The 24637-nt window shown below is 43.4% G+C and overlaps 1 protein-coding gene across 1 annotated transcript in view; it reads left to right on the top strand.

The window, feature by feature from the left end:
• The window catches only part of RELN (reelin), a 560682-nt gene that overhangs the window by 460721 nt on the left and 75324 nt on the right, over positions 1–24637 (top strand). The window contains exons 31-40 of the mRNA XM_019543587.1: positions 877–953; positions 3702–3860; positions 5775–5963; positions 6182–6455; positions 8053–8193; positions 8297–8474; positions 12088–12172; positions 14185–14367; positions 16627–16798; positions 16877–16979. Coding sequence (XP_019399132.1) covers positions 877–953; positions 3702–3860; positions 5775–5963; positions 6182–6455; positions 8053–8193; positions 8297–8474; positions 12088–12172; positions 14185–14367; positions 16627–16798; positions 16877–16979 — 1561 coding nt within the window. The remainder of the gene's footprint in view (positions 1–876; positions 954–3701; positions 3861–5774; positions 5964–6181; positions 6456–8052; positions 8194–8296; positions 8475–12087; positions 12173–14184; positions 14368–16626; positions 16799–16876; positions 16980–24637) is intronic.

Here is a 24637-nt window from a genome sequence, read left to right on the forward strand (position 1 = left end):
AAGATGTTGAACAGTGCGGGCCCGAGGACTGAGCCCTGTGGAACCCCACTGCCCGCCTCCCTCCAGGCTGGCCACAAGAATTTATTGAGGCCAAGAATTTAAGGTTAAAAAATGGACTGGATATCAGAACATCCAGAATTACCCTAATTAATTATTACTGCATATTTTGTTATACATTTCTAAACTATTAGCAATCAAAAGAAGAGCTAATGTGAGGGGCAGATTATCTCATATCTGCCTCCTGAGAGGGTTTGACACCTAGCTCTGAAGCATTAGCCACTGTCAGAGAAGGGATACTGGGCTAGAGAGACCTTTCGACACTCACATATATATATACCCAATGTAGTGGGATTCTGATTTGCTTGTTAAAATTTCAAAAATAGTAATAAATGTTTTGGCTTAATCCTTCCTTAATATCATTCTCACAAGAGCTATTAGAAACGCCAGAGATATAGCAGCTTTAGCCCATCACCCAAGAAAGCCTTGTATTGAGCTCTTAAACAGTCATTTCACAAGGACAGAAGTCCCATTGTTTTATTGACACAAGCTACATTAAAATGTTTCAGCAGGATATTTTTAATTCTTTTTCTTTCCAACTGCACTACACAGATACACTGCATTATACAGACAGCACCTTTATTCAGAACAGTACCAAGTAACCACTCAAACGCCTCATGAATTATTGGGCCTTAATACTCCCTGCCCAGAAAGAACTTCTGAGAACTTAATGCATTGTTTTATTTCAATGGAAACTTTAACTAAATAAGCAGCACTCAATAATGACATCATTAAACAATCATCATCAGATAGGAAAAGTAAAAAATATTATCAATATTAGATTTATTTTCTAATGAGATTTTTAATTGTTTTTAACAGACTAGTTCAGTTTTATGTACAAATTGGAAGTAAAGCTATTGGTTCTTCTTGCAACAAACCAAGAGCCAGGAATGAAGGTAAAATCTTTTTTCATTAGAAACCAGCTTTTATCTGTGTTTTTGTTAATTTTGACTATTTTACAATATTAACAAAATTATATTATTAATGTGAATCAATTTGCTCTTCCCTTTTTATGAAGGGTGAGGAAATCATCTATGAATTAAAGAAAATCCAAACAATCTACTAATTATTGTTCCATATTCTGAACTCCAGTTTATGTCCGTGCCATGCATCCCTGCTGTTAATCTATTGTTGTACCATGTTCCTTCAAATATAAGACTCTCTTGAATTTAAGGTGTATCCTAGTTTCCTAACTCCCAATTTAAGAAAAAGTAAAGCATCAAATAAAGATACACTCGCATGGATACAACCTCTGTGATGCCCACAAGGGCCTCTTACTATTTTTATGTTTGTTTACTTGCATGTAAGATCCAGATAATTTTAGAGGAAATATTTCATTTAAAAATGTATTAAAAGGGTACAGTCTATTACCTATTTACTTCAAATGCAGAGGTATGTAATTGAAGTCGAAGATATGATTTAATATAAAAAAATCTAGTTTTTACTAGCTGCAGTGTAACCTTATTTTTCTCATGCCCCTAGTTCGTCATTCCCCCCTGCTCTCCCAGATACATTAGCCTGAAAAGAATCAAAAAGAGATTTGAAAGTGGATCCTTAACTGGTATTAACTGATGCAATTCCATTGAGAATACAGATGTGAAAATGTATGGCAGTTGAGGATCTGGCCCTATGCATGACAATTTTGGTTGTGTAAAAGCAGCTGGGAGCATTATGCAATTATTTTATTGATGTTACATGCAAATGAGGCATTGACATGTATAGATTTTCTGTCTCAGAACAAGGTGGTATTCCAAGAATCCGCAGCTTCCCATGGGAATGTTAATAGCTGTGGTAGAGGTGTTTTTAAAGCTAATTTGTCCTGAATTGTCATGCCCCTCTTCTACCAGTGAACCAGTGTGAAGCAGGTAGAATGTATTATGGGAATGCTGATTTTAAAAGGACATTGCAAATGAATCAAAATAAATTGCTTGGCTGTTTATGGCTTGTTTTCGAATGTTCATCCAAAAGTATGACAACAGTACCACCAAATGATTTGTCAGCTGGTTGTACAGCTGTTGGAAAATGTCTGAGCTTAAATCTATACCGCTATACCAGTACCAAATCTAATTGTACCTGAACAAAAATAATCTCCATTGTAGGATACAAATTACCTCTGCATGGTTCTCTGCTCAGTACCAAGCCTGACTTCCATTCAGACAGAGACACAGTCAACCCCAGAGGAGCTCTACCAGACAGGAAGAGTATAGAAACAGATAGAATTTTTCCCCATCATTCAAAAATGTTCATATACAAAAGGCTTTGCTCCACATGTGATTTGCATCCCACAGAAACTTCTCTGCCTTGGGATAATATTGGTAGTTTAAATGTAAATCTCCCACAAAGATTTCAGGCAGTGAAAGTACAGTTTCAGGCATAGTCAAGGCAAGAGCTCTGTTTTCATATCTGATTTTAAATCAAAATCAGACAAGTTTTCATTTGGGCAGGAAAAAAAGTGCCGTGTTTTGTGACCCCAACTGGAAGTCTAGCTAAATGTGCTTGGCTTATTAACATTAAGGCTTCATACAGACAGTGCACCTAGAAGTTTGGGGGTTAGTTTGAGTTAAAAATGGCCCCAGTCTAACTTAGTAAGTACACAGGTGCTAGAAGCCTGGTGTGAGGGATGTTGGGAGGAGGGGAGTGGTAGGATTGAGAAGGATGGTGGCTCTGCAGGAGAAGGGTTGGTCGGATATGGGGGCTCTCCCCGCCAACCAGGGATTATTTTTAAACCCCTGACCCCCTACACCCCTAGACAAACAACTCCCTGGTGAACCACCCCTCCTTGATCCTGTCCACTCCTCCCCCTACCTCAACTTACTTTAGTTGGCTCCTGGTACCAGTAACTGATGATAAAACCAGCACCAGGAGCAGATTGCGGGATCAGAGATTTGGCAGTCTCAGTGGGAAGGAGAGGAAAGCTGGTTGGTCTGTGGGGGGGTTGTCCTTTTGGGGGTGAGGGGAGGGGCCAGGGAGCCAAAAAATAGCCTTCTGCCAGGGCATGGTGGGAGGGGTAGGAAAAGCGCTGCCCTGGGACTTGAGCCAGCAGCTGGGCTTTCCCCAAGTCTGAAGCTGTCACCAATGTCCAAATGTGTACAGAAGTTCATTTAGATTGGTCTTCCTATACCCTATCTAACTTAGTACACCCCTGAGGTAGAGTTAAATCAAATGAAGTCAGCCATTTTTTGACCAATCCAACCTTCCTGGAACTTTTGTACAGTTCACAGATTGACCTAAATAAGAGTCTAAGTGTAAGGTCCACATGTGGGTGAACTAAGTTAGATCAGGTGGTCATTTTTAATATGTTCTTACCTCCTCCTAACCTCTCCAAACTCCTGTACATACCCTAAAGCTGATTCTGATTTACTACTTCATAGTTTGTTCAACTAAGCAGTTATCTACTCTGGTACAAATCAAGAATAAAGTAATTTGATTAAACAGTTTCCCCAAATCCAGTACAAGTGAAAGGGGAATCGAGACAAGAAACTTTTCACCAAACGCTTGTGTTATATAAAAAATAAAATCCACTCTCCCATGGCATGTGGCTTACATTAAACTGATATGGGAATCTACTCAAGTAAAAGCTGAAGAACTGGCCTCCTTATTTTTCTGTGCGGTCTAGGTAAATGTCTTTTTCATTTTAAATGCAGGGCTTGTGGTTCAGTACACAAATGACAATGGAATCACCTGGCATTTGCTGCGAGAACTGGACTTCATGTCTTTCTTAGAACCGCAAATAGTTTCAATAGAACTTCCTCGTGAAGCTAAAACATCTGCAACTGCTTTCCGGTGGTGGCAACCCCAGCATGGTAGGCAACGTGTGCTAGAATTTCAATAAGCAGCCTTCCAACTGAATCATCTGCTTTTCCCATGCTTATAAATATATTTAAAGATCAAAGACATTTTAATTTGGGGAAAACAACCCGAAAGAGATATGGTGCCCACTTAGAAGTAATGGTCTACTTAGGCTTGTCTTCGTCATAGTTTTGTTATGGTTATTTATACAGCACCAGAAATGTACATGGTGATTTAGAGAGCAAATAACTAACTACACAGATCCTGCACTGAAAGGTTTACAATTATAATATAATTATTAATATAATATAATATAATTTAAATATTCAAAATGATAACCAATTAGAGGGAATGGGAAAATAAAGACAGTTTAACTAAAATGATATGGGTTCCCAGGTGCTATTTATCATCTTGATGGCTAGTTTTGTTTATGCTTTTTGTTTGCAATTTATAAGCTGAAGTGAATTGTCTTGGTTATGCTAGGATATAAAATGCAAGAGATGTGGCTTAATTAGGTAGTGATTTTATTAAATAATTTTGAAACATCACCCAGCAATAAGTTACTCAGGGCAGGTGATCATTCTTCCTTTAGTGTTCACACCTGTTTTAGCTGTTGTCATCCCTACCCCTTCCAGCCTGGCCCCAGACCACCTCTGGGACCTACCAACCTCTCCTGGCATATGGGTAAAGTGGGTACTGAGTGTTAAGAGAGAGAATAGAAGTGGGTTCTTTCTTCACTGATTCAGACATTAAGTGACCAAACCCCCTTTCCCCAATGTCCTGAGGACCCCCTCCAAGTCCATTCCAAGCTTGAGTTCATTAGGAAATTGGTCACTATCCTCCAAGAGGCACCAAAAGTTAGCTTGGCTGCCCCACTTCCTTCACCCCACCAGCCAGATTTCTAAGTAGTTACTGACTTCCTCAGTGCCGTTGCAGATTTATCTACTTCCTGGTTCAGATCCCATCAAGACTTGTTAACTCACAAAAACTTAGCAGCTCCTTGCCAAGCCCTCCTTTCCAACATTTCGTATCAAATAGATTTCCCCTGAAAAGGTCCTTGATTTGCCCTAAACTTCTCTGTGTCCCAGTGATGAAGGCAATCTCTGTACAGGCCCCCAAATGAGTCACCCAAGCGGCTGCTTCCTGACTGTCCCGTAAACACAGTCATGTGGCTTATGGAGCAAGCCCAGTCTCCAGCCACCCACTGTCTATTTCCCTTAACGGCCATACATTCACAGCTTTGTAACAGACCCTGTCCTACCAGGGGGGTGGGCTTATGACCCATTTTCTTCTTGCTGGTGAAACAACATTCCCAGAGGGGATGGTATAGGGAGCAGACTGTCATTCTTATCTTTTACTTGCTTCCCAGTTGATAGCAAAGAAGAGGGGAAGAGTTAGGAGGACATCTAGTATGCAAATGTGGAAAGAAATCTGATTAATTGGGGTTTGATGGGCTGGAGACTCTACAAATGAGGAAGACAGAGGTGGGTGGGGGAGAAAGCAAGGAGAATCTTTATGCATGTCACTTAGAGTTTTCAGCCTTTTCCACAAATCTCTTTTGCTGCCAGGCCCACATCAGGACTCACTCTCATCTAGTCAGGGGCTCTTCCCATTTAGCAATATGGAAAGTACAGGAAGGTCAAGACTCCAATGCTGAAAACTTCCAATCTGTAAACAGAGAATCAAGAGTAGGAAAAGTACATTTAAAGCAGGAAAAGACCAAAAAGGCACTGGTATTCAAGTTTTAAAAATAAGAAGGAAAAGGCCTGTGATCCTCAGAAATAGACACATGACAAGGTTTGGGTTCTATCTTGAGCAACTGGCTAGGTATGTTTCTTCAAGCAATTTAGTTCTTCAGTCTGTCTCCTACAGGCCTGAAAAAACAACTTCCTTGGACTTCACTAACCTTCCAGTCCTTCTGTTTCTAGGGAAACATTCATCACAGTGGGCCCTGGATGATGTCCTCATTGGAATGAATGACAGCTCTGAGACTGGTTTTCAGGATAAATTTGATGGATCCGTGGATTTACAAGCAAGTTGGTACAGGATCCAAGGGGGCCAAGTAGAAATTGACTGTCTGTCCATGGACACAGCTCTGATATTCAATGAAAACATTGGTATGTGTCACCAGAGGAAGGTCTCTGAGCCCGTTTTATAAACTTTGGGTGTTTTTTGTCTTTACAAAATGTTTAAAATGAGAGATGCCTAAAAGTACATAAGAATCTGTAGGGAAGAGGGGAAATGCTTTGAGGGGGTTGAAACTGAAAATGCAGATTGCAAGCAAAGTCGTATACCATTCATGCCTTTAAAAATATAATTTATTCTCTTTGTTTAGGAAAACCTCGTTATGCTGAGACTTGGGATTTCCATGTGTCAGCTTCCACTTTCTTGCAGTTTGAGCTGAGCATGGGCTGCAGCAAACCATTCAGCAACTCCCATGGCATTCACCTGCAGTATTCTTTAAACAATGGGAGAGACTGGCACTTGGTGACTGAGGAGTGTGTCCCTCCAACCATTGGATGCCAGCATTATACTGAGAGTTCAATTTACACCTCAGAAAGGTTCCAGAACTGGAAGCGAATTACAGTCTACCTTCCACCTGCAACCATGTGAGAACCGTTGTGCTGGCAGCATAGGCTTTCCTGATCTAATTTGAACACATATACCTAAGATTGGGAATATTGCTGACTGCTTCAAATTATTGTAAAAGGAAATATTGTATTATTATATCTTATCAGATATAATATGAGCTGCAAGAGCTTGAGGAAGTACTGGATTTAGGTGGGTGAGCTCTTGAGCCCTGCCTACAACCTAACCACAAAAAGTGTTGTAAATCTAAAGGGTTTTCAACATGCAGCAATTAAGTGCCAGAACTAATGCACTCATGAATACACTTTGGAGTAAAGGTGTTTCACAATCTATGCAAGGTGTAATGCTATTTAAGTCTAAGATTTAAGTGCCTAAACTTTTACAATGACATGTTTCCACATCTCCCTCATTTCTCAGATTAAATGAAGCCATCGTGACAGCAGTAATAAAGGCTGTACTTTCCATAGCAGAATAATATACCACCATGTGTGACAAAATTAATCATGACGTTACAGCAAATGAAAATGTGTTGTTGCTGAACCTGCCAGCCTCAGCTTTATGGGCTGGGAGGAAAATGTTATTTTTAGAAAGAACTAAACCCTCCTTCATACAATGAGCATGCAGTTCTAAAACAAACATGGCAGATGTGCTGGCATCTGCCTGCTTAAATAAAAGCAGTCTGTATGTTTAGGTATAACTAATAATGACAATAATACTTAGCATTACTCAGTAGAGTGTTGTACTTCTTCAAAGCACTCTGTAAGGAATAAATAGCTAAACCTCACACCACCCTGAAACAAAAATGCCAACCCACCCTTTTTTAGATAGAGAAACAGTTATACAGGGGAGTAGACAGTTTTATGCAGAGGAGTTACTTGACATGCAAGGTCACAATACAAGTCAGCATCAACACTGGTGATAGAGTCTTAATCCCACTGTGCAGTTGACAGGAGATAGTCTTTGTCATATGCATGGCCCCATCCTGGTCCTGGGGCACTTTTTAACTGAATGGTAGCAGGGTCATGTCCACAGCATGTTATTTGCCTGCACAAATCTACTATCAAACATTCAATGGAATCTTAATTCTTTATTAACTTTTCTAGCTTTTTTTTCCAGCTAAATATAATACCCTGTATGATAGGCAGCAATTCTAGAAAGTGTGTGTGTGTGTGTGTGTGTGTGTGTGTGTGTGTGTTTCTGTCTTTAATTCTAACCTGACACATAGCAGTTTATAACCAGCTGATTTATACTGGTAAATCGCTAGGTATACCGAACAGTCATTTGTGTGTGCAATGAGCTATTGATTGCTAATGTACCTCATGTTTCTTGCTCAATAACCTTCCATTGGAGAGTGGCCACACTTGAACCATTAATCTTAGCAATGGATTTATCATTTATGGCCAACTGTAAAAAGATCACCAAGAGTACAGTACTGAAAAATAGGACTCAGAGAGTTAGATATTAGAAGGCAGTGGACATAACGCTGACATTTTAACTCAGCAATAATCCTATTAGTCAGTATTTTGTCTCAGAAAGGCCATCAGGATAAGGCCCAGTTTCCCCTTCAGAGCAGAACATGGTTTTTCAGTCTGAGTTGCATTTGTTCTTTTTTGCTAGCTCTCCCAGAACACGGTTCAGATGGATTCAGTCTGACTACACTCCCAGTGCAGATTCTTGGGCTATTGATAATGTTGTCCTGGCCACAGGATGTCCTTGGATGTGCTCAGGCCATGGGATCTGTGACACAGGCCGCTGCATGTAAGTAAATACACGTCTTTGTGTACTGTTTGCTTCATAAAATGATGGTTCTATTTTAATTAGGCCAGAAAGATAATACCTTTTCCCACCAATATGTTTTCAGATGTGACCGAGGCTTTGGAGGTCCACATTGTGTTCCTGTTGCTCCTCTGCCTTCTGTTCTGAAAGATGATTTCAATGGTAACTTGCATCCTGATCTTTGGCCTGATGTCTACGGTGCTGAGAGGGGAAATTTGAATGGTGACACAATCAAATCTGGAACTGCTCTCATTTTTAAAGGGGTTAGAGATTTAAATTTCAAAATTATTAAAATATCAGTCCTGTTCATAATACAAAATATATTTTTCTTTTCTTTATGTCCTGGAAACTTTTGTTTTCATAGATTTAGGCAAGAGGTTATTTTTCACTTTTGTTATTCTTTTCTGGCCTGCACAATCACTGTGTTCAGCACAGATGCTTTTTGTGAATATTTAATATATTATTTCTGTTACTTTTTTTCCTTCCATTCTCATTTCTAACAAATCCCCCGCATAGCCACCAAAAGAAAAGAATAACATTTCATTTCTGTGATATTAAAAGCTGAGGACAGAATTTGGAAACAAAATTCATGTTACAGTCAATGGTATTTATGTGTCTAACTCTTGTTTGGCTTTGCGAGTCTCACACGATATATTTATTTTTACAAATTTTGCATGTTGTGGATTATTCTGTAGACCTTCATATTTAACTGCATACTTAAAATATATTAATACATTTCATTTTTATAATATCCCTTAACATTTTTAAAGCCTTGTATGAAAGGTTAAAAAAATATGAAAGCTAGAATGGACCCTTTTTCCCAATTTTGCCCTTTCCTTTAAACCCTAAGGCAGTTTTGTCCACACTAGGTTTAAACTGACACACAAGTCATTTTTAATGAGCCTAATCCACATATTGTCACACTATTAATTCAACACTTTGCAACTACTACTGTGGGTCTATAAATGAAATCCTAAAAATATTTCACTGCAACATTTCCATTCCAGTTGGCAATTTTAGATAACCAACACAGTGAAGAATACTAACTATACTAAATGCAGAATAATTCTGTTTCCTGTTGAAATATTGTAATAATCACTGACATATTCCAATCTTGTGTTATTCTCACAGAGCACTGTTAAAGGTGAGATCATTTTAAAATATGCAACTACCATATTTACTCAAATACAAGGCAAAACTTTTTCCCCCAAACAGCATGGGGGATGAAAGGTCCTCATCTTACATTCATATGCAAAGAAATCTGATTAAATGCATTGTCGATCATGAAACTGCTGCCAAAAGCAGCATGTGCTCAGTCATGGAAACCAACTATGAAGTTGATTAAATGCAGACAACACTGAGCATGACTATAAAACACATGGCCCATTATGGGGCAGACATGCTGATTTTTTTTCTTTTTTTGGCTTAAGGCCGAATTAGTTCCAAATTCTGAATTCGTTCACATCTGTGTGGCTATACCATGGGCAACTCTCCTCTCTCCCAGACCCATCAGTCTGAGACTTTGGATACCCCCCAATTCCATGGCAGGCATCTTATATGCAGGCCCCAAGCCTAAAGGCATTGGAATTTGAATGCCCCCTCATCATGCGTGCTCCTAGCCAAAAGGCCAAAGGAGCAAGCCAAGGGGAAAGCACAAACACAGTCCCCAATACTACAAAACTGTACAGCCAAGTTTCCCACATTTGGGAAACTCACAAGGGTCAGCTCACCTGGAGTGCAAGGGCCAAGCCTTACCCTGAAAATGCCTGTTGATTTTTATTTTTTTTTTAAGGAAAATTTTGTGTCCCAAGTCAAATCAGACAAATCAAATCTAAATCCGTGAGTCATTCAAGAACCATATGTGGCCCTGCTACTGGCAAGCATCCTCCACCCCTGCCTGGGGCTTCAGTTGCTTCCAGTTCCTTTGGCAGGCATCCTACATGCAGGCTCAAGCCCAGAGGCTTGGGGTTCAGATGCCCCCAAGTTTTGCTTGCCCTCGACCATGTGGCTGCAGGAGCAACCTGGGGAAGAGTCTCCCATTTCCATAAAGTCAGTATATAGCCAAGATCTTCCCACTGGACATTACCTCAATTAGTGTACTGCCCCCTGCCACATTTGTGGTTTTCTCCAGCCAGCAGGAAAACCACCTTGGTGATCATGATTTTTTTTTAATTTAAATTTTCTGTATTCCAAGCCAAATTAGCCAAAACAAATTCCAAATCTGTAAGTCAGTCCAGAACCGTAAGGAGTCCTACTACCAGCAAACATCCTCCACCCCCATCTGGGGCTTCAGATGTTCCCAAATCCTTTGGCAGACATCTTACTTGCAGGCCCAAGTCTGGAAGCTTAGGGTTTGGACACCCCCAAGTTTTACATAAGGCCCCAGGAGCAAGCTAGGGAGGAATTTTCCATTTGTATAAAGTAGGTATAAAGCTAAGGTTAACTATGCATTACCTATGTGGGTACTATCCCATGCCAGCAGAGCAGTCTTCCCTAGGTACAATTAGGAAGCCACCATGGTGATCATGGTATTTCCCCTGCCAGGTAAGCATAGGACTACGCTTGATCTGAGCCCACAAGAAGCCAAGAAGCGATCACAATTTTTTAATTTTTTTGTAAAAATATATGTCTATATATGTAAGGTCATCATTGTCTACGCTCTGAGTATCACTCCACAAAGAAAACCTTAACCTGTTATAAAACCCACCCCTGCGTACCCATGCAAAGGCCTGCTGGCCACCCAGACGTGTTACAATATCTGCACCACATGCTACACACACAAGCAACTCCTGGTCTCTCCAACCAGGCAACCCTTTCCTTTCATCTCCACCCCACTTGCAGGGTCACATGCTCAGTTCACCTGTCGTCTATGTTGCTGTTGCTCCAGCTCCCACTGGAGGACCTGCTGCTGCTGTCGCTGTCCTCAGTTCCACTTGCCTCTTCCTTTTCCTCACTGTCACTGTCCCCTTCTCCACTCGGGGGAAGTTGGAAGGTTCTGTGCCACATGTCTCTGTGCCGGGTGGCTTTGGCCACGTCCTCTCCATCCTCCACTACTGATTTCTGGTAGTAGGTCTGGAGTTTGCTCAGAGCCATTCTCACACAGCCTGCTACCTCTACGTCCATGTGCCTGTACAACAGGAGGTTCCTGGCCTTCCACAGGGCACTCCTGACATGTGCTCTGCAAGCTGTTTGCATGGGGTCACATCCCTGGGGGCAAGAGAGGAAGTTGGCTTCATGCCAGATCCCTTGTGTGGGCAGTAGAGTTCAGGAGGTGGAAAGTTTGTCCACACAGAACAGCAGGGTGGGGGAGGGAGCACTGTATCCAGGGGTGCTGGAGAACTGCAGCTTGGACGTCTCATCTGTGGGAAGTGGCCATACATTAATGGAACATGAGCTAGGTAGCATGGATCAGAGAGAAACTTGCCCTAGAGTGGCATAATTTTAAGCTGCCTAAGGTGGGCATAAAATGAGTTTCAGGTGTTAACATGTGGACAAACTAAGGGTTATGAGCTCCACAAACCACAAAAAATTAATGTGTAACAAGACCCTTAGTTCTGTTTCCTGATTTTTTCATTAATTCTTCATAGTGCTTATTTACAAGCAAATTGAATTTTAGAAACACTTATGTAACATATCACAGTAATTATTAGCTTTTCTATAACATTTTCATCAGTAGCTCCTAATGGACATTACACAGTAGTATCACTATTCGTATTTGACTAAAGTGGTATGAGGAGCTGAAGTGACTAGCCCAATAGCCTATTTGCAGCCAAATTAGGAATTACAGCAGGATCTCCCGAGTTCTAATCCCACAAGTGGACAATGCTTTTCCCTTATGAGAAATAGTAATTCACTGTGTGTATTCTGTATTTATAGGAAGGACTGAGAATGCTTATTTCAAGAGATCTAGATTGCACTAATACTGTGTATATCCAGTTTTCATTTAAATTTATAGCAAAAGGTAAGTTTGCTATTTAGTTGCTATCTTTTCAGTAGCTTTGCTCATACATTTTTCTTATTAGAGGGAAGCATTAAGTTTATGTTTGTAAAACTAATACAAGGGAACATTAGGTAATGCTAAAGACTAGAACTTCTGTAGCATCATTTTCTGTCTATCTCAGTACTAAATGTGACCACTGTATTTAACATTTATTCAAAAGAGGCATGAAACTAATTATAATCATGCTGTTAACTTCACTCAGTGACCACTTCTATTTTAGACTTCTTTATTCAGGGTTTTATAGCTTGGCCTTGAAATAAAATCCATGTTGTAACTTAGTAAACCAAACAATTTCTATCTAGAAAATCAAAACTATTAAAAAATCCTATTTTTCAGTACTGTCTCTGACCAAAAAACAAACAGAATCATGTAAACTTTTTGGAACTGCAGGGATGAGAAAAAGCTTTGGGAAAAATGAATTTAGCAATTGCTTAAAATTCAAGGAGTGGCAACTTTTTGCCACTATGGACCACTGCTTGCAATATGGTTTCTACCATAGGCTGCAGCATCATGCTGCCCCACTGATTAGCAAGTGCTGCAAAAGAAATAGATAGAAAAAGGCAGGCAATAGGACCCTAGGGATGCTGCCTCAACTGTTGTGGCTGGAGAATGCTGCAGATTCCCTGAGCTGTTGCAGACTGGGCCCAGTCTCTTCCCAAGCCAGATCTATTCCCAGGTTGTTAACTCATGGCTTAATTCATAAAAAGATGCTTGTACTGGATGTTTTAGCGCAGCAATTTCTAAACTTTGGTCTCCTGATGACTGGTGGTCCCTGTCTACATAAATGGTCTGCAGTGAACCATGGAGTTTTTCAGTTAAAAGCTACTGATTTAAATTCATCCCAATTGTTAAGAATCAAAATTAGTCATTAGTTTCCATAGACATAATGTAAATCAGTATTTATTCCCATAGACATTCATTGGTTAAAAAACAATAATATGCTAGCATCAGGAACCAGAGCCCATTGTTTTCTGCTTCCCTTGTCATTGGGCTAGAGAGTCAGGCTCATCCTTGCTTATTCTCCTTCTGGCACCATACATCTTGCACTCCTGGTTGTCTGGTTAACCAGCTTCAGTAGGCGGGGTGATTGGTTTGTCATTCTGTTTGATAGCCTGATGGTTAGGTCACTCTCCTAGGAAGTGAGAGATATTGATTGATTTGAAGCCCCTTGAGCTACAGAGGCCCTATAACCTGTTGGGTGAGTGCTTTATATCAAAGCAGTTGTGCTAAATATGGGCAGCATCACCACCAGCCCTGTGTTAGTAATTAGGTGTAACAGAGGGGTTTTATTCACAGCCAAAGCTACATAACATTGGAAAGCAAGATACTCTTCTGATTAAGATTTAGGATTTTAGTCAAGAACTTGACCTTTATTCTTAATCCTGCTGCAGATTTCCTGGACCAGATTAAAGTGGAAAGTATTGCTATTTATTCATTAAACTATATCGGTAAAGACCAACAGAGCTCTCTGCCAGTCAATAAGGCAATTCACATAAATAAAATAACTTGCATGAGTGTTTGTGAGTGGATATTGTAGGGACTGTGGTAGTATAGAGGATGATTATATCCAATACTCTGAGCCCGCATAAAAATAAATATTGAGTTAGTAAAAAATATTTGTGGGGTAAGGAAGAAGTTTTTTCCAATATAAAAAATGATAATGAAATTATTTTGGGATACAAAAATTAACTTTGACCATATTTTAGAATTAATATTTATGTAAATTTAACCCTTCTGTCACTAGGATATTCCAAACTACCAGCCAAGTGTATTCCTAGGAGAATACTGTATATAATAAATGCATTGTCTTGTAGCAGTTATAAAAGTTGTTGTAAAAATGCACCAATTAAATAGGATAGAAATCTTGTGTAATAAATGTCTGAATAGCTTTATTACATTTATAGATGTGCTTTTAAGATAATATTTCTAAAAATCAGATTATAATAAATTTAAATGTATCCACTTTGCTCTAGGTACTCCAGAGAGGTCACATTCCATTCTGCTACAATACTCCATTAACGGAGGCATCACCTGGCACCTAATAGATGAGTTTTACTTCACTCAAACTACAGATGTTCTCTTTATTAATGTTCCAGTACCATACACAGCACAAATCAATGCTACCCGTTTCAAGCTCTGGCAACCTTACAACAATGGTAAATGTGCACTTGCCTACACTTGTGTTTATCTCCAAACCTTGTACTGTTTCTTTTTCTTGTGATTATGTCAAATCTGTTGAATGCTCAAATGTAAGCTTTACAGTATCATGACATTTACACTTTTCTTGCAGTGTTCATAATCATGTGGTTGCTTTTAAAGAAGGTGCAATTTAATGTCAATGGGATAATATATATAAAAGTAGCAAATTGCCTGGCAAGAATGATGGGGGTGGGGGTGGGGACAGAGCCCTGTGTCCAGCCCCCCTTCCCCCCCACTGCTCTGAGTCTGGGCCCACTGCACTCTCCCCCCTGCCCCGGTCTGGGTCCGGCCCCCCTGTGACCCCCCCCCTTCCTGCCACTCCGGGTCCAGCCCCACTCCACACACACCCCCTGCCACTCCAGGTCTGGGCCCTCTCTGCCCCCGCTCCCTGCCGCTCTAGGTCCAGCCCTGGTCTTGCCCCCCCTCACTCCGGGTCCGGCCCTGCTCCACCCCCCTACCCCCCTGCAACTGCTCCAGGTCTGGCACCACTCCACCCTGTCCCCCCGCTGCTCCAGGTCCATCCCCCTGCCCCACTCTGGGTCCAGCCCTTCTCTACCCTCCCCCCCCCACGCTCCGCTCTGCATCCACCTAGCCTGCATCCACCTCCCTCCGTCCCTGTCCATTGACTCTGCCTCCCTGCTGGGGCACCACCACCGTGATCCCTCCCTTCGCCCTCAGGCAGGGAGGCACGGGGAAGCCCCACTGCTCAGGTGGCCGTGGTGTGTTTGTCACCGCCATAAACTTCCCCAGCAGCGGCTCGAACTTGGGCCTGCACAGTTCCGGCCGCACAGCCAGTGGCCGGCCACCCTCGCAGCAGCGCATTCACAGTTGGCCCAAAGCGTTACAGACACACAGACAGACAAAGGAAATATCTCATTTGTTCCCAGTGACTTCAAAAAGATTTCACAGTATGATGATGATATCAAAATTACTGGTAACTAGTACCATCTGGTTTTGTTCCTTATTTGTTGGGCTGTTTATTATTACTTGGTTTTGGGGTATATGTGGACAGTGTACCACTTCAAGCAATTAACCAAAACCCAATTCAAATCCAATTTAAAGAATCCTACCACGATCTATCTTTCTGCTAATTCCTTCCTTCCAGCGCATATTCTTAAATAGGAAGTAACCAAGCCATCTTTCCTCCTCATCTACACCAAGGTCATTACATGGATCACCCAAAATAGTTTTGGGAAAAGCCATCAACTTTCCCAATCAATCCTTCCTTCAAAAATATCACATGTGTGATGCGTTGAATTCCACAGCCATCTTAGGAATGCAGAGAATATCGGCAGTGGTTCTTTTTTTCTCTTGAAGAGGTTTTAGCAGAGATGATTATTCAGTTCAAATCACAAAATATAGCACTTAATACTAGTAGTCAGACTACACTTCTGGATAATAGTTTAACAAATTGTTTTTTATAATGTACTGAAGACAGCAATGCTAGACTTTATATATATTTCTACTGCAAAGTACTTACAAAACACAGCTTTATCATGCATTAACCTGTCATGATTTTTGAGCATGCTTATTGTATAGCCTAATGAGCACTCCCTCATGCAAACTCTTCCCATGGAAGCAGTGGAACTGCTCATGAGGAGAACTGCTCACCAGTGGATTGAGTCTTTCAGACTCTGGCTCACAGGGCACAAACAGAAGTGACACCTTAGGGAACTTGTATACAGTTCCCTACGAGGGTTACGTATCATTCCCCTGATCTGCCACATGGAGGAAACAGAGAGTCTCCTCCCTCTGCAGCCAGGGAAGGAGAGGAAAAGTGCAGCAAGCCAGGGCTGGGGGACTCTGGCTGGCACCCCCACCCTCAGGGGGTGGGTCCTTGGTGCCCAATGGCACTTCTCAGGGGATCCACTGCCCCAAGAGAGCCCCACAACACGAGCAGCTCAACTGGCTCCTGGTATCTTGTGGGCAGGCGGGGAGTGAGCCTGAAGACACCAGCTGGTCTAGTTGCCAGGCTTCCAGAGCAGGCTACAGCATCCCCTGCCTCCTGGCCTCAGCCAATGCACAGAGGCTCCGAGCCCTCAGCATCAAACACCAAACATCTTTTTACTTTCAATGATGTTGTAACTTTAAGTGCTTTGTGTGAAGTGCTTAAAGTTACAGCATGATTGATAACCTCTGTAAGCACCCATAGGTATTTGTTCTTGCTCTCCCTTCTGACAGTTAATCCAGGAAAATTATTCTCCCTTCTTTCTTAGGCAAGAAAGAAGAAATCTGGATAATTGATGACTTCATTATTGATGGGAACAACCTAAAGAGTCCTTTTATCCTTCTGGATACATTTGATTTTGGCCCTAAAGAAGATAACTGGTTTTTCTATCCTGGTGGGAATATTGGGCTTTATTGCCCATATACTTCAAAGGGAGCACCGTAAGTGTTAATGAATCCACCTTTAATCAATAACCTGGAAATAAATTGACATTAAATACCCATTTTTTTTTCTCCTAGGGAGGAAGATTCTGCTATGGTATTTGTTTCAAATGAAGTTGGAGAACATTCCATTACAACAAGGGATCTGAGCGTGAACGAGAATACTATCATCCAATTTGAGGTACTCACCCATCACAAAGTAACCATCTTGTCTTCCCGCTTAGAGAATTTTATTCTTTCTGGTTCTCATTTTTGGTGTTTTCTTTCTTTGCCAGTGTACAGAGATTCTGTATCATTTTCCATAATTGTAAACTGTGGTTTTTCTGCTCTTTTGCAAATCTCTTTACTGTGTCTACATCGGGGTAGGCAACCCCTAGCATGGGTGCCAGAGTGTGGCACATGAAGTCATTTTGCTTGGCACGAGCACCTCAGGGCAGATGGTGGGGAAGGGGCTGGGGCTTTGCTGTCACAACAAGTATTGGGCCCCTCACACCCCCCCCCCATCATCCACCCCAGCACACCAGCATCTTACAAGCTGAGGTTGTGGGTGTTTTTGGCATTCTGCCCAAAAACATTGCTGACCCCTGGTCTACATACATGTTGATAACATGGGCTGCAGGAACTTCTCCCATGTTCCCCCGCAGCTGGGTAGTGGGAAGAAGTGGCAGTTGTGGCCAGGTCCTGAACATTGGTCCTCCTCATACCTAAGCTAGTCATTTTGGTCCACTACCAGAAAAACATTGCCAATTCCTGATTTAGAGAGTAGTAATTTTGAAAGTCCTAGTGAGCTATACAAAACTGGTTGAAAACTAGGAGCAAATAAGGAGCCAGTCCTACGAACAGTTCTAGAAAGCATAATATTTACTATCGTACAGTCAGTGGGACAACTCATGGGAGTAACCCTAAGGCCTGGGATTTCATTTGTGGAATCTATTGATATATATATTTATATATATTTTGTATGCGTTTAGCATTTAACTAGGTCATAGTACATTCCATCTTTATGCAACAAATGATATAAGCTTGTAAACTGTTGCTAAAATGATAGTTAAAGTAGTCCAAGAAAATTAGATTTGGCTGTGTACTCATGCACGTTGCAATCTGTCATGCAACTGTTTCATAAAATATTGAACATAAACTGTTTCCTGTTTTAAAAAATAGATGAAAAAGCTGTAGAAAAAAATCTTTGAGTTCACATTAAGATACTGGAAGTCTGCAGAGTGTTAACCTCATAAGACCTATATGTGGGTTTTTTGCATCTGGTACCAGCATTGTACAAAAAGTTAAATGCTTTCAGCTAAGGGTTTTGAGGACATTAGTATAAATGAAATGATTTTCATCTATGCTTTATTATTCCATATAGAATCCTAGAAAATTAGGATTGGCAGGGACCTGAGGAGGTCTAGTCCAAGCCCAAGCCCTGCTCAAAACAGGACCATCCCCAACTACAGCATCCCAGCCAGGGCCTGTTTAGATGGTTTTTAAAAACCTCCACGGATGGAGATTACACAACCACTCTGGGTAACCTATTCCAGCACTTTACTACTCCCCTAGTAACTATGTTTTTCCTAATATCCAACCTAAACTTCCTTTGCTGCAACTTCAGACCTTGGTTCCTTGTTCTGTCATCTGCCACTACTGAAAATAGTCTAGCTCCATCCTCCCTGGACCCCCCACCTTAAAGTAGTTAAAAGCTGTTATTAAATCCCCCCTTATTCTTCTCTTCTCCAGACTAAATAAGCCCAATTCCCTTAGCCTCTCTCAGAAGTCATGTGCCTCATTCCCCCAACTATTTTCATTGCCCTCTGCTGGACTGTCTCCATTTTGTCTACATCCTTCCTGTAGTGGGGGCCCAAAACTGGACACAGTACTCCAGATGTGGCCTCACCAGGGCAGAATAGGGCTGAATAATTACTTTCCTCAATCTGCTAGCAACACTCCAACTAATGCAGCCCATTATGCCATTAGCCTTCTTCGCAACAAGGGCAGTTGGCTCATATTCAGCTTTATTGTCCACTGTAACCCCCAGGTCTTTTTCTGCAGAGCTGCTGCTTAGCCAGTTGCTGTACCTAGTACATTGGATCATTCTGTCCTAAGTGCGGGACTTTGCACTAGTCCTTATTGAACCTCGTGAGATTTCTTTTGGTCCAGTCCTCCAATTTGTCTAATTTCTGCCTGAATCCTAGCCCTACACTCCAGCATATCTACTACTTCCCAAATGATGTCATTTGCAAACTTGCTGAGCGTGTACTACATCCGATCATCCAAGTCGTTGATGAAGATATTGAACAAAACCAGTCTAAGGACTGACCCCACGAGATACTCCACTTGATACCAGCTGCCAAGTAGACATCAAGCCATTGATTTACTATTCTTTGAGCCTGACAATCCAGCCAGTTTTCTATCTACCTCATAGTCCCTTCATCCAGCCTGTACTTCCTTAGCTTGCTTGTAAGAATGTTGTGGGAGACTGTATCAAAAGCATTGTTAAAGTCAAGGTATATCACATCCACTGCTCTCTCTGCACCCACAGAGCCAGTTATCTCATCATAGAAGGCAATCAGTTTGGTCAGGCATGACTTGTCCTTGGTGAATCCCTGCTGATTCCTTCTAATCACTTGCCTATGATTAGGCTGTGAATCCATGCTGACCTTGCCTGTGAAGGCTGGGTGAAAAAAACACTGAGTACTTCAGCCTTTTCCACATCATCTATCAATAGGTTGATTTGGTAGGTGACCATGATCCTCTTCTTGCTGACATACTCGTAGAAACCCTTCTTGTTACCCTTCATATCCCTTGCTAGCTGCAACTCCAGTTGTGTTTTGGCCTTCCTGATTTCATCCCTTTTTTGCCAATGCAAGACTCTTATGCTCCTTCCTAGTCATTTGTCCATGTTTCCACTTGTTGTAAGCTTCCTTTTTTTGCTCACTGAAAAGTTCCCTGCTAAGCCAAGCTGGTTTTCTACCAATCTGGTTAGTCTTCTTGTGCATTGCGATAGTTCATGCCTGTGTGCTTGGTAAGATTTCTTTAAAAAACAACCAGCTGTCTTGGACTCCTTTCCCCCTAAGACTGGCCTCCCAGGGGATCCTGCCCATCAGTTCCCTGCAGGAGTCAAAGACTGCTTTTCTGAATCCCAGGGTCCATACTCTGCTACTCTCCTTTCTTCCTTTTGTCAGGAGCCTGAACTCGATCATCTTGTGCTCACTGCCGCTGAAGTTGCCATCCACTTCTGTGCTCCCCACCTGTTCTTCCCTGTTTGTGAGCACCAGGTTAAGAAGGAAAGCACAGGCTCGAGCTGGTCTCTCCAACACTTGTACCAGGAAGTTGTCCCCAACACTCTCCAAAACGTCACTGCTGTATTGCCCTCCCAATGGTGACTGAAGTCCCCCATGAGAACCAGGGCCTGTGATCAGGAAACTTTAGCTACCTGTCTGAAGAAAGTCTCATCCACCTGGTAGCCTATAGCAGACACCCGCCACAACATCACCATTGTTGCTCTCCCCTCTGACCTTAACCCAGAGACTTTCAACAGGCCCATCTCCAGTTTCATACTGGAGCTCTGAGCAATCATATGACTCTTGCATAAAGGTTAACTCCTTGTCCTCTTCTCCCCTGCTTGTTCTTCCTGAACACTTTATAGCAATATATGACAGTGCTCCAGTCATGTGAGCTATCCCAAGTCTCTGTTATTCCAAACACATCATAGTTCTGTGACTGTACAAGGACTTCTAATTCCTCCTGCTTGTTTCCCAGGATCCATGCATTCAGGTGCAGACATCTGAGGTAACCAGCTGATTGCCCCACTTTCTCAGGAAGAATGAGAAGACCTCCCCTGTTGCCCCCTCCTGCTTTTGCTATGTAAAGTATTTTATTTTACATGACATCCTGTAAGGCTAAGTACAGATATTTGAAAAGCCCAAGCCTGAATTGATTCAATCTTTGCAGGTTGATTGAACCAACAAGCAAGTTAATACACATTCACTTTTGATTTCAGAAATGCAGCCACATGCCTGCAGTGGTTCAGAATGAGTCCTCCCTTCCCTTTGCCAATGGCCCGAAAGCTGGAGGGAAGCTGAGCTGAAGGGGAAGGGAGGGGGCATGGCCAGGCCCCAGCAGGCTGAGTATGATAGGTTTAAAGCCTCACCCTGGTCTGCAGGGACCCCAGCCAGGATGTGCCTGGCTGGGAGAAGTGAAGCAGCCCTTGCCAGGCTTCTCCCCGAGCAGTGGCGGGGACATGGCCAGCAGTGGCTGACCCAGGCCATGTCTCAGGCAAAGGCAGGGAGGGAGGGGAATTAAACCCCCCTGCCTCCCCTCTCCCACAGGCACAGAACCCCAGCAGGGGTCTGCCCAGCTTGTGCCCCCTGCTCACAGCTCAGCATAGTCCAGGACCCCCAGAACACCCCACCCAACCAGGGGGCAATCCCACTGCACCTACCCAGCCTCTGAGATGGGGGTTTCACTTGGGACAGCCCTAGAGCAAAGGCCAGATCAGGGGGAGGGAGGGGAGTGAAACTGGCCCCAAGTCCAGGTTGGGATATGCACAGAGCAGAGCACAGAGGGCGCTCATCCTGGATGTGAGCCCCGCTGAACAGAGGGACCCAGGTTGGGAGGGGCGGAGAAGGGCAAAGCCGAGCCAAGCTGAGCATGCAGCTCCTTCCCAGTGGCCCTTTCTAACTGCTGAAGAGTGGCACCTAGGCCAGCTCTGGCCCCCACAGCAGCGTCTGGAGCTTGTTATCCAGCTCCTGGAGAACAGGGGCACCAAAAACCTGGGCAGTGTGATGCTGGAGGCCAAGCCGGGGCAGGCACTGGGCTCCTTCACAGGCCCCAAGGTGGATGGGTGCAAGGGCTCCCCGGCAACAAGAAGGAGCTGGCCACACCCACCACCACCACATGGCATTTGCTGGATGACCTCAGCCCTAAGTGCTAACATTCACTGTCCGCCGGACCGCCAGGCACCAAACTGGGAGTGCTCTCACTCTTTACCTACCCAGCAGCAGCACAGCACAGCCCCATGTACCAGGTGCCTGATGTAGGATGCTACCCCTAGGGATTCCCTGCCACCATCACTGTCTGCCCATCCAGTGGCCAACCACAGTTCAGCGATGCAGGCAGCGTGGGCGGTACCTACTATTATGTCCAGGGTGGGCCCCCCTGACAGAAGTGGCGGTGGTGGGGAAGTCGTAGGGGTGTGCCCCACACAAGGTACACAGGGCTGTGCTGCACTGCTGCCATGCCACCAGGTAGGTGAAGAATAATCAGGATGCTGACCTGTCTGAAGTGCTCGAGTTCAGGCTCCTGACAAAAGGAAGAAAGGAGAGTAGCAGAGTATGGACCCTGGGATTCAGAAAAGCAGTCTTTGACTCCTGCAGGGAACTGATGGGCAGGATCCCCTGGGAGGCCAGTCTTAGGGGGAAAGGAGTCCAAGACAGCTGGTTGTTTTTTAAAGAAATCTTACCAAGCACACAGGCATGAACTATCGCAATGCACAAGAAGACTAACCAGATTGGTAGAAAACCAGCTTGGCTTAGCAGGGAACTTTTCAGTGAGCAAAAAAAGGAAGCTTACAACAAGTGGAAACATGGACAAATGACTAGGAAGGAGCATAAGAGTCTTGCATTGGCAAAAAAGGGATGAAATCAGGAAGGCCAAAACACAACTGGAGTTGCAGCTAGCAAGGGATATGAAGGGTAACAAGAAGGGTTTCTACGAGTATGTCAGCAAGAAGAGGATCATGGTCACCTACCAAATCAACCTATTGATAGATGATGTGGAAAAGGCTGAAGTACTCAGTGTTTTTTTCACCCAGCCTTCACAGGCAAGGTCAGCATGGATTCACAGCCTAATCATAGGCAAGTGATTAGAAGGAATCAGCAGGGATTCACCAAGGACAAGTCATGCCTGACCAAACTGATTGCCTTCTATGATGAGATAACTGGCTCTGTGGGTGCAGAGAGAGCAGTGGATGTGATATACCTTGACTTTAACAATGCTTTTGATACAGTCTCCCACAACATTCTTACAAGCAAGCTAAGGAAGTACAGGCTGGATGAAGGGACTATGAGGTAGATAGAAAACTGGCTGGATTGTCAGGCTCAAAGAATAGTAAATCAATGGCTTGATGTCTACTTGGCAGCTGGTATCAAGTGGAGTATCTCGTGGGGTCAGTCCTTAGACTGGTTTTGTTCAATATCTTCATCAACGACTTGGATGATCGGATGTAGTACACGCTCAGCAAGTTTGCAAATGACATCATTTGGGAAGTAGTAGATATGCTGGAGTGTAGGGCTAGGATTCAGGCAGAAATTAGACAAATTGGAGGACTGGACCAAAAGAAATCTCACGAGGTTCACCCAACAGCAGGTAGTAGTGCTTAGAGCTGAAGCCATCCAGCAAGTACTGTGCAGCAGTCATGATGGGTACATCTGGCTCCTCCTCACTGCCCGGGGAACCCTTGCACCCATCCACCTTGGAGCCTGTGAAGGAGCCCAGTGCCTGGCCCAGCTTGGCTTCCAGAATTGCACTGTCCAGCTTCTTGGTACTCTTGCCCAGCTCCAGGTGCTGCTAGGTTGAGTCTACACTATGCACGTCACTGTGTGTCCAGGACTGGGGCCAGCCTGGGTGCTGCTCTCCAGCAGGTAGAAAGGGTCGCCAGGCAGGAGCTGCTCCCCAAGCTGCATGCTTAGCCTGGCGCAGTTCTGCCTAGGCTTATGTGGACACACACTCCAGCCCTTTCCCCGCACCTCCCTCCCCCCCACCCCACCTGAGTCCTTCTGCCCAGCAGGACTCACATCCAGGATGGAGTTGCCACTGCCACAATCTGTGCATGTCCCCACCTGGGCTTGGGGCCAGTTTCACTCCCATTCCTCCTCCCAATCTGGCCTATTGTCCCTGGGCTGCCCCAAATGAAACCACCACCGCAGCAGCTGGGAAGGTGCAGCAAGATCACCCCCTGCCTAGGAGTAGGACTCTGGGAGTCCCAGACTGTGCTGAGCCATGAACAGGGAGGAAAAGTCAGGCAGACCCCAGCTAGGGTCCCATGCCTGTGGGAGAGAAGAGGCAGAGGGGTTTATCCCCCTCCACCTGAGCCTGCTGTGCCACACCCATGCCCCCTCCACTCCAGCAGGGAAGAGTCTGGTAGGCGCTGCTCAGCCCGCCCCAGGCAGACCAGGCTGCATCCCTACCTGGATTTCCCACCCCAACTCCCTTGTCAGCCAGCCCTCTGTGCTCCACTAGGGAGCAGAGAGGTGGGGCCAACCCTGCTCTGCTCGAGCAGACACCACAGCACAGCCCAGGGCTGCAAAGCATCCTGGGATGCTGAGGGACTGATTTAACTTGAACCAGGAAGGGGTCTGGGACAGAAGTTCTGTAAGTTGGTTTGATCCAAATCGGTTAAGTCTGATACTACATTCAGCCAGGTTGATCTTAAACTAGTTTTGCCCATTTTGAAACTGGTTTATATGCACTGAACTTCTGTTCTATTACAGGTTTAAACCAATTTCTGATCATTTTAAACTGGTTTAAGTGTAACTTCTGTCCCTAGCCTAATTGAGTATCAATTCTGATTCCATTCAGAATAGTTTAAACTATGTCTTTATACCTGTAACCTTGACATAAATGGTTTTGGACTGGAAAAACACTTTTATACAGATAGAGAGAGATCAGATCATTTATCGTTATGGGCTTGTCTTGACAAGTTTTAGTAGCTTTAGAAAACTACAACTTAGACATTTTCAGCATATTAGTCCAACAACTGAGCATATAAGATTTCTACTATTCTTTGTGTTTAGGATCCCACAACAACAATTAGTGAGTTTTTTAGCAGACCTAAGACTACATTTC

This window comes from Crocodylus porosus, unplaced genomic scaffold (genome assembly GCF_001723895.1).
Source record: "Crocodylus porosus isolate Cpor-Errol unplaced genomic scaffold, CroPor_comp1, whole genome shotgun sequence".
Lineage (NCBI taxonomy): Eukaryota > Metazoa > Chordata > Crocodylia > Crocodylidae > Crocodylus > Crocodylus porosus.